Raw genomic sequence first — 14,462 nt, 5'->3', positions numbered from 1 at the left:
TGCCTTTTTTCTAAGAAATGACCTAATGACCACATTTTATCATTTAAAAGCAGCCCTAAAGAATAGAGAGATAAGGAAATCCTTCAGTTTAACAAATAGGAAGATTAGCAATGCTCTATGAAAATGTTTATTTTCAAAAATAAACTATTAGCTTCCATTCTTTTTACATTTGAAGAAGTCCTTTTGATGCAACTGACTTGTTGAAACCGGTTTTCATTTTCTACAACCCAGAAAATAAGTAACATCCAATAGTTTAATTCATGCCTTTAAACTAGTGAATCATTTCAGAACCATTACGTGTGAATCGTTAATAGTTAATATAAAGAAGATAATGAAAACCTTTAGTCCCATTGCTTGAAGCTAGGAATTGGTAATTACTGGATGCTGATTTAAAAAATAATATTTGCACTTGAAATATTAGCCATTAAGGGCAATATTCATGAAAAATCATTTAGTATTAGATGCTAAATGCAAACAGGGGGAAAAACCAGTGTGAATTCCCAGAGATACAGCAAGATATGTGGTGCTTCTCAACCTGGGTAAGTTTAAGAAGGATGGACTTCAATCCCCAGAATTCCTTAGCCAGGACCCCCATGGCTGTCTGGAGAATTCTGGGAATTGAAGTCTTAAACTTACCCAGTTTGAGAAACACTGCTTTATGGCATTCAAGAACAGACAATATTATAACACAACCAACTAACGAAGAGTAGAACAATAGTTGCTCACTCATCAAGAGAGGTATGGGAAAACCCAGCCCCACCTAGCTAGAAACCCTATAATAATTCAGAATATTAAGATGAATTAACAGACCCTCATCTATGCTATACGTTATGACAAGTATTATAAATCCACCAAAGGGAGAGAAAAAAACAACCCTCCAAATCCAGAAATCCCCTTACCATACTGTTGTTCAGATTCTTGTCAACTTTGCAGAAGGTGTGTGGTGGGGTTTCCCCCTTGCTTGGGATAATGATGCAGATGTCTGTGACCGCCAAGGTGTTTTGAGTCATGTTCTCCGAAGCTCTTCGATACGTTATGTACACTTTCTGCGACGAGGCACCGCTGCTGATATTCGCCGGGCGGCCAGACGGAGTCGTCTGGATGATTTCGCATCCCTGTTTCAACCTCTCTTTCCCGTCGTATAAAACCCTAGGCGGGAGACAAACGAAAAGCAGGTGCTCGAGCGCTGCTGTGGTACGGAGCAAATTCAGCCCCGACGTAACAGCACAATCCCAGATCTCCCCCAGAGCAGGGGGGTCAAGCTTGACTTCATTGAGGGCCACATCAGGGTTGAGTTTGAGCTCAGGGTGGGCGTGGCCGGGGTGGGCATGGCCAGCTCAGCGTCACTCATGGTGGCCTGAGTGTTCTGCCAGTAAAAACGGAGCCTGGAAGGTCGGCATGCGGCCCGCCCGAGCTCTGTTTTCACTGGCAGAGGCACCACGGGCCAGTCCCTCCCTGTTTCCAAGGCAGCCCCGCCAAGGCCAGATCTAAGCACGGGCCTTGAGTTTGACACCCCTGCCTTATAGGTAGTCCTCCAGTTATGACCCTGACTGCGATCAGAATTTCCTTTATTGAGCGGCCAGTTGTTAAACCTTTATGATTTCTCGCCACGGTGGCAAAAAAGCAAATTGGGATGCCGCCGTGAAGCGAACCACGCAATTGTTAAGCCGATTCCGCTTCCCCCCTAAACTTGGCTTGTCAGAATCCGGTTGGGAATGTTGCAAAAGGGCAATCCCATGACTCGGGGACGCTGCGACCGTCATAGATACCGAGTGTCTGAATTATGATCACGTGATCATGGGGATGTTGAGAAAGTCGCAAGTGCGAGGAGCAATCGTGAGTTAGGTTTTTTTCAGTTCCACTGCACCTTCAAATAGTCACTAAAAAAAGTTGTAATTCGAGGATTACCTGTTCACCATTTCAGTCAGAATCTGTTACATACTCAAAATCAAATGCCGTATATAGGCATTTTTGCAAATAAATATGTTTTCTAGTGGCTCAGTGGCTAAGACGCTGAGCTTGTCGATCGAAAGGTCGGCAGTTCAGCGGTTCGAATCCCTAGTGCCACATAACAGGGTGAGCTCCCATTACTTGTCCCAGCTTCCCCTGTCCAGTTGTGTCCAACTCTAGAGCAGGGGTCTCCAACCTTGGTAACTTTAAGTCTGGAGGAGGACTTCTGCCAACCTAGCAGTTCGAAAGCAGATAAAAAATGCCAGTAGAAAAATAGGGACCACCTTTGATGGGAAGGTAACAGTGTTTCGTGCGCCTTTGGCATTTAGTCATGCTGGCCACATGACCACGGAGATGTCTTCAGACAGTGCTTGGTCTTCGGCTTTGAAACGGAGATGAGCACTGCCCCCTAGAGTCAGGAACGACTAGCAAATATGTGCAAGGGGAACTTTTACCTTTATGTTTTCTAGTCAATTCTAGTTTTGCCACCAAGCAGTATTGAAAGGCCCATTGAGTTTATAATTTACACATTTCTATTATCATCTGAAGAAGGAAAAGCCAAAAGACCAGGATCACGCTAAATGCAGATTCTTAGACCATAATATCCTCACTGTGGCCAACAAGAGGCCAAAGGGAAGTCCATAAACAGGGCACTCAACCATCCTCTTTTGTTTCTCAGCTACAAGTACAGATAAATAGTGGGAAACTTGCTGATCCCAAACCAAGAGAAATATATATTAGATGCTGATGGCTTTCTCTTTGGACTTGTCAAGTCTCCAAATTGATGGCCATCCTTATATCTTGAGCTACGTATCTATGTAACTAAGTCCTTTTGCTTATCCTGATTTTCCCACTAATGGGTGTTCCTGGATGACCACAGATTGTAATGGTTTTGAGAAAGGAAGAAACTCTTCTCCTTATTACTGAATCTTTTTGACAGCCATTTTATGCCTTTAGTATCTTTTATGATCTGTGGTATTTGAATTACACCTAATATTCTAAACCATCATCTGCACCATAAACTCGATTAGGACATTATTAATATTGGCAGTTTCATTTTTTTATGCCTTTCTCAACAACCTCTCGGAGAGAATTTACCTTTTTCATGGCAATCAAATCCTGAGTCAGTTTTTCACGGAGTTATTCATCATCATGTCAAGCCAGTCGATTTTTGCCCGGATCTCTTGCTTTTACATTAGACTTTTCTTTTTTCCCCCCTAAAGTGCATTACTTTGTCAAGGTAAAGGTTTCCCCTGTCCAGTTGTGTCCAACTCTAGAGCAGGGGTCTCCAACGTTGGCAACTTTAAGCCTGGAGGATTTCAACTCCCAGAATTCCCCAGCCAGCTGGCTGGGGAATTCTGGGAGTTGAAATCCTCCAGGCTTAAAGTTGCCAACGTTGGAGACCCCTGCTCTAGAGGACACTGGTCATTTCCATTTCTTAGCCTAAGGGAGTCAGTGTTGTCCAAAAACAATTCCATGGTCATGAGGACTATACACAAGGAGCGCTGTTACCTTCTCACCAAAGTGGTACCTATTTATCTACTCGCATTTGTGTGCTTTCGAACTGCTCGATGTGGAGGTGTCGACTTCAAAACGTGCCTATGCTGTCGCAGCCATATTTTCGTTTCTCAGCTTGCCACAGACTGGAAGGGGGGGAGGGATAGGTTTGGAATGCTAGTCCCAGATGGCAACAAGAAATTGTCCCACGGGAACCAAAGACATCCCAACAGATGTTTGGCAAAGACTTGAAGGAATTACCATTGAGACACCACAACACCTAACTGGACAATTTGACGTGGCTGAAGGAGGGGAAGAGAAGAATCTATTCTTTAATTAGGCGAAAACCGCGGGAAATAGCTAGAGTTGGTTTTGCTTCATGCGTGCCGAAATGATGTACTCAATAAAGTTGTGCTTAAAGAGATCTGATCGTCTTGACTTGCTGGCTTGGTTGGGTTCATCAGTCAGAACCTTGAGGGCAGGAGCTGGGGCAGGAATGGGAGTTCACCCCATTTTGAGGCACTCGGAGAACGAACCAGGGCCAAGCTTTCCAGCTGACAAGCCCAGCATCTTCTGTTGTGGTCCGCCAGCAGCCCACGGATCTGGCAATGGAGTCAGACAGTGAGGAGGCTGGGGAGGACCATGGGCCAGTCCTGAAGTTAGAGGAAGGCCTGGACGAGGGCTCTGCGTCGGAGGCAGAGATGGGGCCAGGGCCATCTGGGAGCGTTGTGTGGACTCCAGAGCCTCCAGAGGCAGACAGCAGAAAGGCAGAGGAACAGGAGGAACCTGTTCCTAGTGCATGCATGCGAAGAGCTGCCAGAAGGCAAGAGCAGCTGAAGAAAAAAGGACAACTCTGGAGTAAGGCCAGGAGAGGATTGGCCCCTCCCATAAGGCTTAATAGAGCAGCAACGAGCCATTGGGTTCTTTGCAGAAAAGCAACACTGATTCCATTGCTTCTTGTCAGCGTCTCTTGAACTTTGTGGGGTTTTTGCCAAGAAAAGCCTTTGGCAGGTTGCCAAAGACATCAAAGGTTGGTGATAAGGCTGAGGGACTGGTTATTAAGAATTTTGTTTTGGACAAAGCTGGGAATGAATTAATTCTCAGATGCTTTAATAAAATAAGTTTGTTGAGGATTGAATTGTGTTTCGTAATCAATACTTGGGCCTTGGTCACAACATCTTCATCTGCTGAGGCATCGCACCACCCCTGGATTATTTTATGCTTGATTATATCACACTACAATTACATGAGAATATAAAATTTATATATGGACAAATTTTACAAACTAAACTTCAGTTTCGTTTAAAATGGAACAGGCAGATGTCTAACTCAGATTGGGCAAAGCTATACCTACACCTGCATATGTGGAAACAATTCAAAATGGTGGTTTAACTAAGAAGTCTTAAAGGTAAAGGTAAAGATTCCCCTCGCACATACATGCTAGTCGTTGCCGACTCTAGGGGGCAGTGTTCATCTCCGTTTCAAAGCCGAAGAGCCAGCGCTGTCCGAAGACGTCTCCGTGGTCATGTGGCCGGCATGACTCAACGCCAAAGGCGCATGGAGCGCTGTTACCTTCCCACCAGAGGTGGTCCCTATTTTTTCTACTTGCATTTTTACGTGCTTTCGAAACTGCTAGGTTGGCAGAAGCTGGGACAAGTAACGGGAGCTCACCCCGTTACACGGCAGCGCTAGGGATTCAAACCGCTGAGCTGCCGACCTTTCGATCGACAACCTCAACGTCCTAGCCCCTGAGCCACTGCGTCCCAAGTCTTAGGTATCTTGAAATCTGCCTATCCCAAGGATAATTCCATTCTACATTTGCTCATCCAAACAGTGTAATCTTCATCTGAGACCCTCAGATGAAGGGTCTTCCAGCATCATTATGATCATTCCAGCATCATGGTAAAAATCTTCTGCAATTTTCTCAGGTTTCATAATGATAGACTTGTGATTTTGCTGCTTGCTTTGTAATCAATTTATCAGCTCTTATTGCTGCTGCTGAACATTTTATGTCCATAACGCTGGGTTTTTTGTTGGTTTCAGTTGGTTTATTTTATACATAGGTTTTACACACACACACCCCCCCCAATGAAATGATGATAAGTGGGCAGTTTAAAAATGCAAGAGATGAACAGATCAATAGATATCCTATCATTTTTCTGAAATAGCTGTGTTTCATTTTAAAATCAAGCACCCCTCCATAGTGACTTTAAGTCAGCTACCACTGAAATAGAAAAATCATTATATTGTATTTTTTTTCCTATGCTTTTCTGCATGTGCATTCTTCCCTGGGAACTATGGAGGATTCAACAGGTTCTCTGACAGCCCAACCCACCTCATAGGGTTGTTGTTTTTTGTGGGGAAAATATAAGGAAAAAGGATACGCTGGCTGCCTTGAATTAGTTGTAAAAATGATAAGGGCAGGATGTAAATAGATAAGTAACGTAATATTCTCCTTTGGCTCCCGTCCCCATTTACAAAGTAGGACTATGAAAGCAGGGCCTCCTTCCTCAAGTGTTTAATGCAGCTACCTCCTTCAAAAGTATATTCAAATACCAGTACTTGAGGGGCGGTCATAAAAAAGAGGGGGGTCGACCTATTCTCCAAAGCAACTGAGGCAGGGGTGAAATGCTCCCAGTTTGGACTGAATCAGCCAATCCGGTAGCGATGACAGCAGGTGGTTCGGAGAACCGGTAGCAAAAATCCCTGCCCCCCACCACCCATGCCCACCCAATCGCCCAGTCGCCCGCTTGCCACTTCTTTCTGGCTCGCTCGCTTTTCCCACCCGAATGGTAGGAATAGGTTGTAAAAAATGCTTTTAAAAGGTAAAAAAAAGGCTCTAATGATCACAGCTGAGCCGTACGACTTTTTTTGTACTTTAAAAAGCATTTTTTTACAACCTATTTGGCCGAATAAGTTGTAAAAAATGCTTTTAAAAGGTTAAAAAAAGGCTCTGACAATCACAGCTGAGCCCTGCGATCGTCAGAGCCTTATTTTTTTTAGTTTTAAAAGCATTTTTTACAACCTAGTCGGCTGAATAAGTTGTAAAAAAATGCTTTTAAAAGTAAAAAAAAAAGATTGCATGCCACAGCTGATCACACCCACACCCTGCGCGCTGTTCTACTTACCCCATGCCTCCTTTTGGGGTGCAATGCGCATGTGAGCACCTTGCATTTGGTGTGTGGTGGTCACTGCGCATGCACGCAACGTGCATTTGGTGCGCAGCACACAACCAGTGAACCAGTAGTAAACCGGTTCAGATTTCACCTCTGAACTGAGGGCAGGACAAGAAGTTATGGATGGAAGCTCGTCAAGGAGAGATCCAACTTGCAACTAAGGAGATGTCCTGACCATGAGAATGATTAATCAGTGGAGCCACTTGCCTCCTAAGGTTGTGGGTGCTCCATCACTGGAGGTTTTAAAAAAATGAAATTGGACAGCTGTTTGTCAGGGATGGTATAAGATCTCCTGCCTTCGGTAGGGGGTTGGACTAGAAGACCTTCAAGCGCCCTTCAAACTCTATGATTTTGTGATTTCATGAAAAAGCTCAGAGTAACTCTTTCAAAAGGCTTCCTCTGGTTGCTTCATTTCAATAGCGATCTCGGTAAACATGAGTATGGATGCAAATTCAAATGCAGGAAAGCCATTAACATGGCATTTATCCTCCTGAAAGATGCAGCTGCTGTTGTGTCTGCGCCCCCCGAGCCGGGCCCCCTGCCAGAAAGTGACTCGGAAAGTGAGAGGGAAGGGCCATCAGGACTTACCTCGGGAGCATTGGCTTCCCTGGCTCAGCTCCAGGAGCCAGAGGCAGGCCAGGTGGAGGAGATAACGAGGCCTCCGTCCCCTGACTCTTCCCCCCCCGAGGCCACGCCTCCAGACCCAACTGATGGCAATCAGGCCTGGCTGGACCCTAGGTTTCGTAGGCAGGAGAGGTGGGAACAACAGAAGCAGGGGTGGGGCAGGCCTAGGAAGTGCTGAGTCATGGAGCCACATCCCACAGGATATAAAAGCAGCAAGGGCTGCTATGCCTCTTCGTAGCAGGCAAATCAACTGCTTGACTAGAGCTGAAGTACTGTTTGTTGACTCATCGGCATCAAGGGAGATAACAGAGACACTTGGCAGACACTCGCTAGTTTGCTGCCAGAGCTGATAGTGCCGGCTAATTAAGTCATCGCTCGGACTGAGGCGAGGGGGACAGAACAGCTGCTTTAAAGCTCCAAAGGCAGGTGCTTCATTCACCTGACATACGTTACGAAAGCTTTATTTCAAATTCTTTGCCCGACCTATTCAAAACATCTTCCAATTTCATTCCCTACGGACGCTATCTCCCATATTAAATGCTCCTCCAATTCCTGCCAGGTTTCCCCAGAACAATAAACTAGTAAGGAAAAACTAACTTACCCCAGATCTGTAAGTGGGGGTTTGTCCCTTCCTCTCCTGTGGCACATATATATTTGGGGTCCCATGAGGCTGCCATTGTTGAGATCAGCAGACAGTCCTGACGGAGTGACATCGATGCATTTGTATCCAGGAGGGACCTCTTCCCCAAGGGATTTAATTATCACCGCCACATCCGTAATTGGTTCTTTGGGCTTTGCAAGCTTATGACAAGCATCGTTGAAGTGAATTTCCTCCTCAAGTGGTTTAGAAATGTCGGTTAATCCCGCCACCACAAAATAGTCAGCAACCCGAGATCCTCTGTCTTCCATCTTCCATTCCAGAAAGTTCTATCTGGCGAAGGATTAAAAACAATCAATCAATCAATAACATAGTCAAGTTGACCACATGGAAGCATCCCTTAAAACCAGGGGTGAAATCCAGCAGGTTCTGACAGGTTCTGGAGAACCAGTAGCGGAAATTTTGAGCAGTTCGGAGAACCGGCAAACGCCACCTCTGGCTGGCCCCAGAGTGGGGAGGGAATGGAGATTTTGCAGTATTCTTCCCTTGCCATGCCCACCAAGCCACACCCACAGAACCGATAGTAAAAAAAAAAAATGGATTTCACCACTACTTAAAACCAGCAACTTTCAAGAACTATTACATTTTTGAGGGATGACTCGGCCAAAATCAGTTTAATGTAAAAGAGACTTTTTCCCCCTCCCCTCATCATGGAATGAAAATACACTTAGATTTCAGGATTTGGTTATACACTTTTTTTAAAATTTGCATTTATATCCCGCCCTTCTCCGAAGACTCAGGGCGGCTTACACTATGTTAGCAATAGTCTTCATCCTATTTGTATATTTATATACAAAGTCAACTTATTGCTTCCAACAATTTGGGTCCTCATTTTACCTACTTTATAAAGGATGGAAGGCTGAGTCAACCTTGGGCCTGGTGGGACTTGAACCTGCAGTAATTGCAAGCAGACTGTGTTAATAACAGACTGTCTTACCAGTCTGAGCCACAGAGGCCCTGAGCCACTCAGGTTCCAGCTCCATTACAGTATATAAAGCCCAGCTATGTCAATTTATAGACAGACTAGAAAAATAAAGGGCTTGTCTAGTTGTGAACTGAAAACCCTCACATACTGGGCACGCACAGTTCTTTTTTTTGCAATAATAACAGAATTACTTATCAAGATATCCACTTTTCAGCCTTTCGCCTAAGATTAACCATAGTGTACAGCGGTGTTTCTCAACCTGGTCAACTTCAGCATGCGTGAACTTCAACTCCCAGAATTCCCCAGCCAGCATAGGGGAACTAAAGCCCACGCATGAAACAGTGGTACATAAAATCGCCAGGTTGCATTATATACCATATAAAACACAACACCAACATCGTTTTAAGTAACTTTATCGTACTGGGAACTTGAAGTGAAATTATAGCCTCAGACCTCAAAAGCAATTTGTACCGACATAATGGAACTTCAATATTTTTTCAAACACAATATCGGCTGGGTAAGCAAATGCTTGTAACAGTTTAAATAATGCAATCCAGATTAGCCCTCTTCCTACTCTCCCCGACCTCAACCCCCCCCCCAAGCATTATTCTGTACCAGTGTTCGGTAAAAGAGGAATTAAGAAAATAACTGTGTGCACTATAGAAATATCAAGTACCGAATGACAAATCGTAACTAATAATTTAAAAAGAAAAGAAAGGATATGCTAAATAGACATTCTGTTTTTTCTCCAGGAGATCAAAGCACCTTACCTGGAGATTTCCCTTCACAATATTTCTCTGTTAATAGCAATACTGAAGACTGAAAAAGGTGAGTTTTATGGGATGGGGGAAATGAACTTGAATTGAATGGGGCTTGCACACACACAAACGAACGCACACGGGATAAAATGGATTGCATCCCACTAATTCTTATAAACAATAAAAAGAATAAAACAGAATAACATAATTCAAAGGAACCCTGGAGGTCTTCTAGTCCAGGGGTCTCCAACCTTGATCCCTTTAAGACTTGTGGACTTCAACTCCCAGAGTCCCTCAGCCAGCAAAGCTGGCTGAGGAACTCTGGGAGTTGAAGTCCACAAGTCTTAAAGGGACCAAGGTTGGAGACCCCTGTTCTAGTCCAAAACCTTGCTCAAGCAGAAGATCTTATACCATTCTGGACAACTCTTTTCTTAAAAACCTCCACTGGTGGAAACCCCCAACTTCAAGATATAAGCCGTTCCATTGGTTTAATTGTTCTCCAGATTGCTTCTCTCCTTGATTGGTTTCCATTCATTGCTTCTTGTCCTGCCTTCAGGTGCTTTGGAGAATAGGTAGACCCCCCTCTTCTTTGTGGCAGCCCCTGAGATATTGGAACACTGCCATTATATCACTTCTAGTCCTTCTTTTCACTAGTCTAGACCCCTGGTCTCCAACCTTGGCAACTTTAAGTCTGGCAGACTTCAACTCCAGGAGCTGGCAGGGGAATTCTGGGAGTTGAAGTCTGCCAGGCTTAAAGTTGCCAAGGTTGGAGACCCCTGGTCTAGAATATCAATACCCAAATCCTGCAACCAATCTTCATAAGTTTTAGTCTTCAGGCCTTTAACCAATTTTGTTGTATACATGATGCACAATGACAATAAAGGCTTTGACTAATTAAGAGTCTTATTTACTAATTCAGCATCAACCTGCAGAATAGCAGAGTTGGAAGGGACCTTGGAGGTCTTCTAGTCCAACTCCCTACTTGAGCAGGAGACCTTACACTATTCCAGATAAACGGCTGTCCAATCGCTTCTTAAAAATCCTCCTTATCATACTGTATTCATTCATTCATTCCACTTTGCCTTTAATTGTCCAATTTCTGTTGACAGTTCACCCTACAGCTGCCACCAAATAATTGTATGGGATACATATAAGCACGTGTGCACGCACACAGAGACACAAACACACACAGAGTGTACTCACCAATTTCCATGAGAGCCTCTAAACCCCACACCCACAATCTTATTGCATATCCCTCCATCCTGCTGCTATCCACTATTTTTCCCCAGAAAAATCCCTCTGTCTACTTTATTTAGAAAGAGAGAAATCTTTTTATTCACAGCTTAAGCAAAGGGAGAAAACATGGCTAAAGGCTTTTCCCAGACTGAGCACAGCTGATTCATTAAGTATTGAAGTCTTTAATCCTACATTAAGGACAAAGAATTAGAGAGAAGGCATGAAAGGGGAATGGAAACAAACAAACAAACAAAGATGGATCAATGACTTTTCAATCACTCCTTGACCGTGGAAGCCCCACAGCTGATATCATAGTTTATAAAATAAAATAAACTTCAAACCAGCATTTAGCTTTCTTTAGTCTTTAGTTTGCCTCTACCTTATCACCACAGCTGATATCATAGTCTATAAAATAAAATAAACTTCAAACCAGCATTTAGCTTTCTTTAGTCTCTAGTTTGCCTCTACCTTATCAGCACAATTGAGCCGGCAGTTCTGAGTTTAAAGCCAATCCCTTATCACTAGGGATTCTTCTCTTACCTGAGGGCTCAGCTATCCCTGGGAGGGGAGACCTCCAAGTGGTAAGGAAGAAGGAAGATGAAAGCCAAAGACAGCTCCCCTCCTCTTCTCAAAGCTTATTGGAGAGCAGAAAACTCCCAGCTCCCGATTGGCTCTTCAATCAAACTCAAACATTTGAGTTTTCCTGGGCTTCTATCATCTCTGCCCATCACCTGGATCCATAAACTGGTTCATTGTTCTTCAACTCTTCGATCTTCAGATGTTATTGGAACTTCAACTCTTACAACCGGGCCTCCGAACCAGCAATAAACCAGTACAACTGACGCTGAACCTGCAGGTTCTGTTTTATCGGTTCCAAAAGAACTAAGCCTCGATACAATCAAGCGTATTTTTAAATTATGGGCTGCCCGACCTTCAAGGGAAGTCAGGGTGACACGCGTAGCCGTCACTCACTGCTTTCACTTCCCGCTTGTTCTCAAAGGATATAAAGAAAGGACAAGGACTAAGTGAAGACCCAAGGTTGCTTAATGACTAAAAGGGTCCAAGGGGGAAACGTTTCCGTCACTCGGTTGGGCAATGTTGAAGAACCTCTCGGTCCTCTTGAAGGACACTTCCTTCCCTTTTTGGACTTCCTATTCATCACTAAATACCAAGAACAGCCACAGATTTGCTCTGTCAGGGCAGTTAAGTGACATTCTTTAACCATCAATCATTCCTCGAGTCAAGCCGGCTGGAAGAACATATTCCACTTCTAAGGCTAGGCTGAGAAGGCTTTCGCAAAGAAAGCAAAAAAACAACAACAATCTGGAACTGAACACACTCAAAACCATAGAAATGGTGGTAGAGTTTAGGAGAAACCCTTCCATGCTTCCACCTCTCACAATACTAGACAACACAGTATCAACAGTAGAAACCTTTAAATTTCTAGGTTCTATCATATCGCAAGATCTAAAATGGACAGCTAACATCAAAAACATCATCAAAAAAGGACAACAAAGAATGTTCTTTCTGCGCCAACTCAGGAAGCTCAAACTGCCCAAGGAGCTTCTGATCCAATTCTACAGAGGAATTATTGAGTCTGTCATTTGCACCTCTATAACTGTCTGGTTCGGTTCTGCAACCCAACAAGAAAGACACAGACTTCAGAGGATAATTAGAACTGCAGAAAAAATAATTGCTACCAACCTGCCTTCCATTGAGGACCTGTATACTGCACGAATCAAGAAGAGGGCCGTGAAAATATTTGCAGATCCCTCACATCCAGGACATAAACTGTTTCAACTCCTACCCTCAAAACGACACTATAGAGCACTGCACACCAGAACAACTAGACACAAGAACAGTTTTTTCCCGAAGGCCATCACTCTGCTAAACAAATAATTCCCTCAAACTATTTACTAAATCTGCACTACTATTAATCTTCTCATCGTTCCCATCACCAATCTCTTTCCACTTATGACTGTATGACTGTAACTTTGTTGCTGGCAATCCTTATGATTCATATTGATATATTGACCATCATTTGTGTTGTAAATGTTGTACCTTGATGAAGGTATCTTTTCTTTTATGTACACTGAGAGCCTATGCACCAAGACAAATTCCTTGTGTGTCCAATCACACTTGGCCAATAAAAAATTCTATTCTATTCTATTCTATTCTATTCTATTCTATTCTATTCTATTCTATTCTATTCTATTCTATTCTATTCTATTCTATTCTATTCAAAGGAAACATCTACCGTTCGAGCCCAAATTGATCAATAAATAAAATTCACCACTCGGATTGCATTTACTCCTTGTCCTCCAGACAAAGAAAGCAGGACAAGAAGCAACAGATGGAAACTAAATCAAGGAGAGACCCAAGCTAGAAATAAGGAGAAATTTCCTGACACTGAGAAAAATGAATCAGTAGAACAGCTTGCCTTCAGAAGTTATGGGCGCTCCATCACTGTAGGTTCTTAAGAAGAGGCTGAATAGCCATTTGTCCAGAATGATATGAGGTCTCCTGCTTGAGTTGAGGGTTGGACTAGAACAGGGGTCTCCAACCTTGGTCCCTTTAAGATTTGTGGACTTCAACTCCCAGAGTCCCTCAGCCAGCAAAGCAAAGCTGGCTGAGGAACTCGGGGAGTTGAAGTCCACAAGTCTTAAAGGGACCAAGGTTGGAGACCACTGGACTAGAAGACTTCCAAGACACCTTTCAACTCTTGTTATTCTGTAATTCTGTTATTCTGATTCAGAGTAGGGATAAGCACAGAAAGCCTCTATTATTGGTTCTTTCAGCTGCATCTTTGCAGTCACAGCTTCCATTTAAAAAAAAAGGGGGGGGGGAGAATTAGCCATAAAGATAATTCCTGTGTGTGCGGGAAGGGAGATAATTCAACATGACTTCCAACGACGACATCCCATCGCCTGCATCATTTCTCTCCATGACTACTGAAAGGTGGCTATGTTATTTTAGCCCCACTAATGTGGCACTTCTCCTCCCCACCCCAATAACTCTGGTAAAAATACTCAGAATTGCCAGCTCAACTGTGACCATAAAGTAAGAGAAAGACATAAAATATCTATGGGGTGATCCAAACAACACAAAATACAGATCATTTCTCAAAAAAGACGAAGCAGCTTCCGTTGAAGGGATGACCTGTTTATTATAACAATAACAACAACAACAACAACAGAGTTGGAAGGGACCTTGGAGGCCTTCTAGTCCAACCCCCTGCCCAGGCAGGAAACCCTACACCATCTCAGACAGATGGCTATCCAACATTTTCTTAAAAATTTCAGTTTGTTCATAGGGAAGAACTGGATTCACCTTCCTTTAATCCCTGGAAGCTGATGCTATTTCATCAAACACGCCGATCTAATTGATTTAAAAGAGGAGACGGATGGTGCTTTTTTTTAAAAAAAGAAAATTGAAACAGAGGGACAAGATCTCAGATTCTTTCTCCAGATGCAGTTACTCCCCTTCGAAAACGTGGCTCCTGTTGCAATGGAGGGGGGGAGCATTTGTTTAAAGCCAGCCAGGCTCTCTGGCAGAAAAGAAAACAGGGATGACTCATCCGAGTTCAGCAGAGAAGCTTTTTCCCATCCGATCTGTATAAAACAAGCAAATCTTCCATC

General features: G+C 43.6%; 1 protein-coding gene across 5 annotated transcripts in view; it reads right to left on the bottom strand.

Moving 5' to 3' along the window:
• Window positions 1-14,462, bottom strand: part of DENND4A (DENN domain containing 4A) — a 108,290-nt gene that overhangs the window by 86,096 nt on the left and 7,732 nt on the right. For 4 of the 5 annotated variants that reach the window (XM_058155942.1, XM_058155947.1, XM_058155944.1 and 1 more), the window contains exons 2-3: window positions 7,849-8,178; window positions 900-1,149 (exon numbers count right to left, since the gene is read on the bottom strand). In XM_058155942.1, the coding sequence (XP_058011925.1) occupies window positions 900-1,149; window positions 7,849-8,156 (558 nt within the window). In that variant the 5' untranslated portion in view covers window positions 8,157-8,178. The remainder of the gene's footprint in view (window positions 1-899; window positions 1,150-7,848; window positions 8,179-14,462) is intronic. The other variant, XM_058155945.1, reaches the window with a different exon arrangement.

The sequence above is a fragment of the Ahaetulla prasina genome, chromosome 13, assembly GCF_028640845.1.
Source record: "Ahaetulla prasina isolate Xishuangbanna chromosome 13, ASM2864084v1, whole genome shotgun sequence".
Lineage (NCBI taxonomy): Eukaryota > Metazoa > Chordata > Lepidosauria > Squamata > Colubridae > Ahaetulla > Ahaetulla prasina.
The sequence above is the reverse complement of the archived record's forward strand: the minus strand, read 5'-3'. Positions and strand labels throughout refer to the sequence as shown.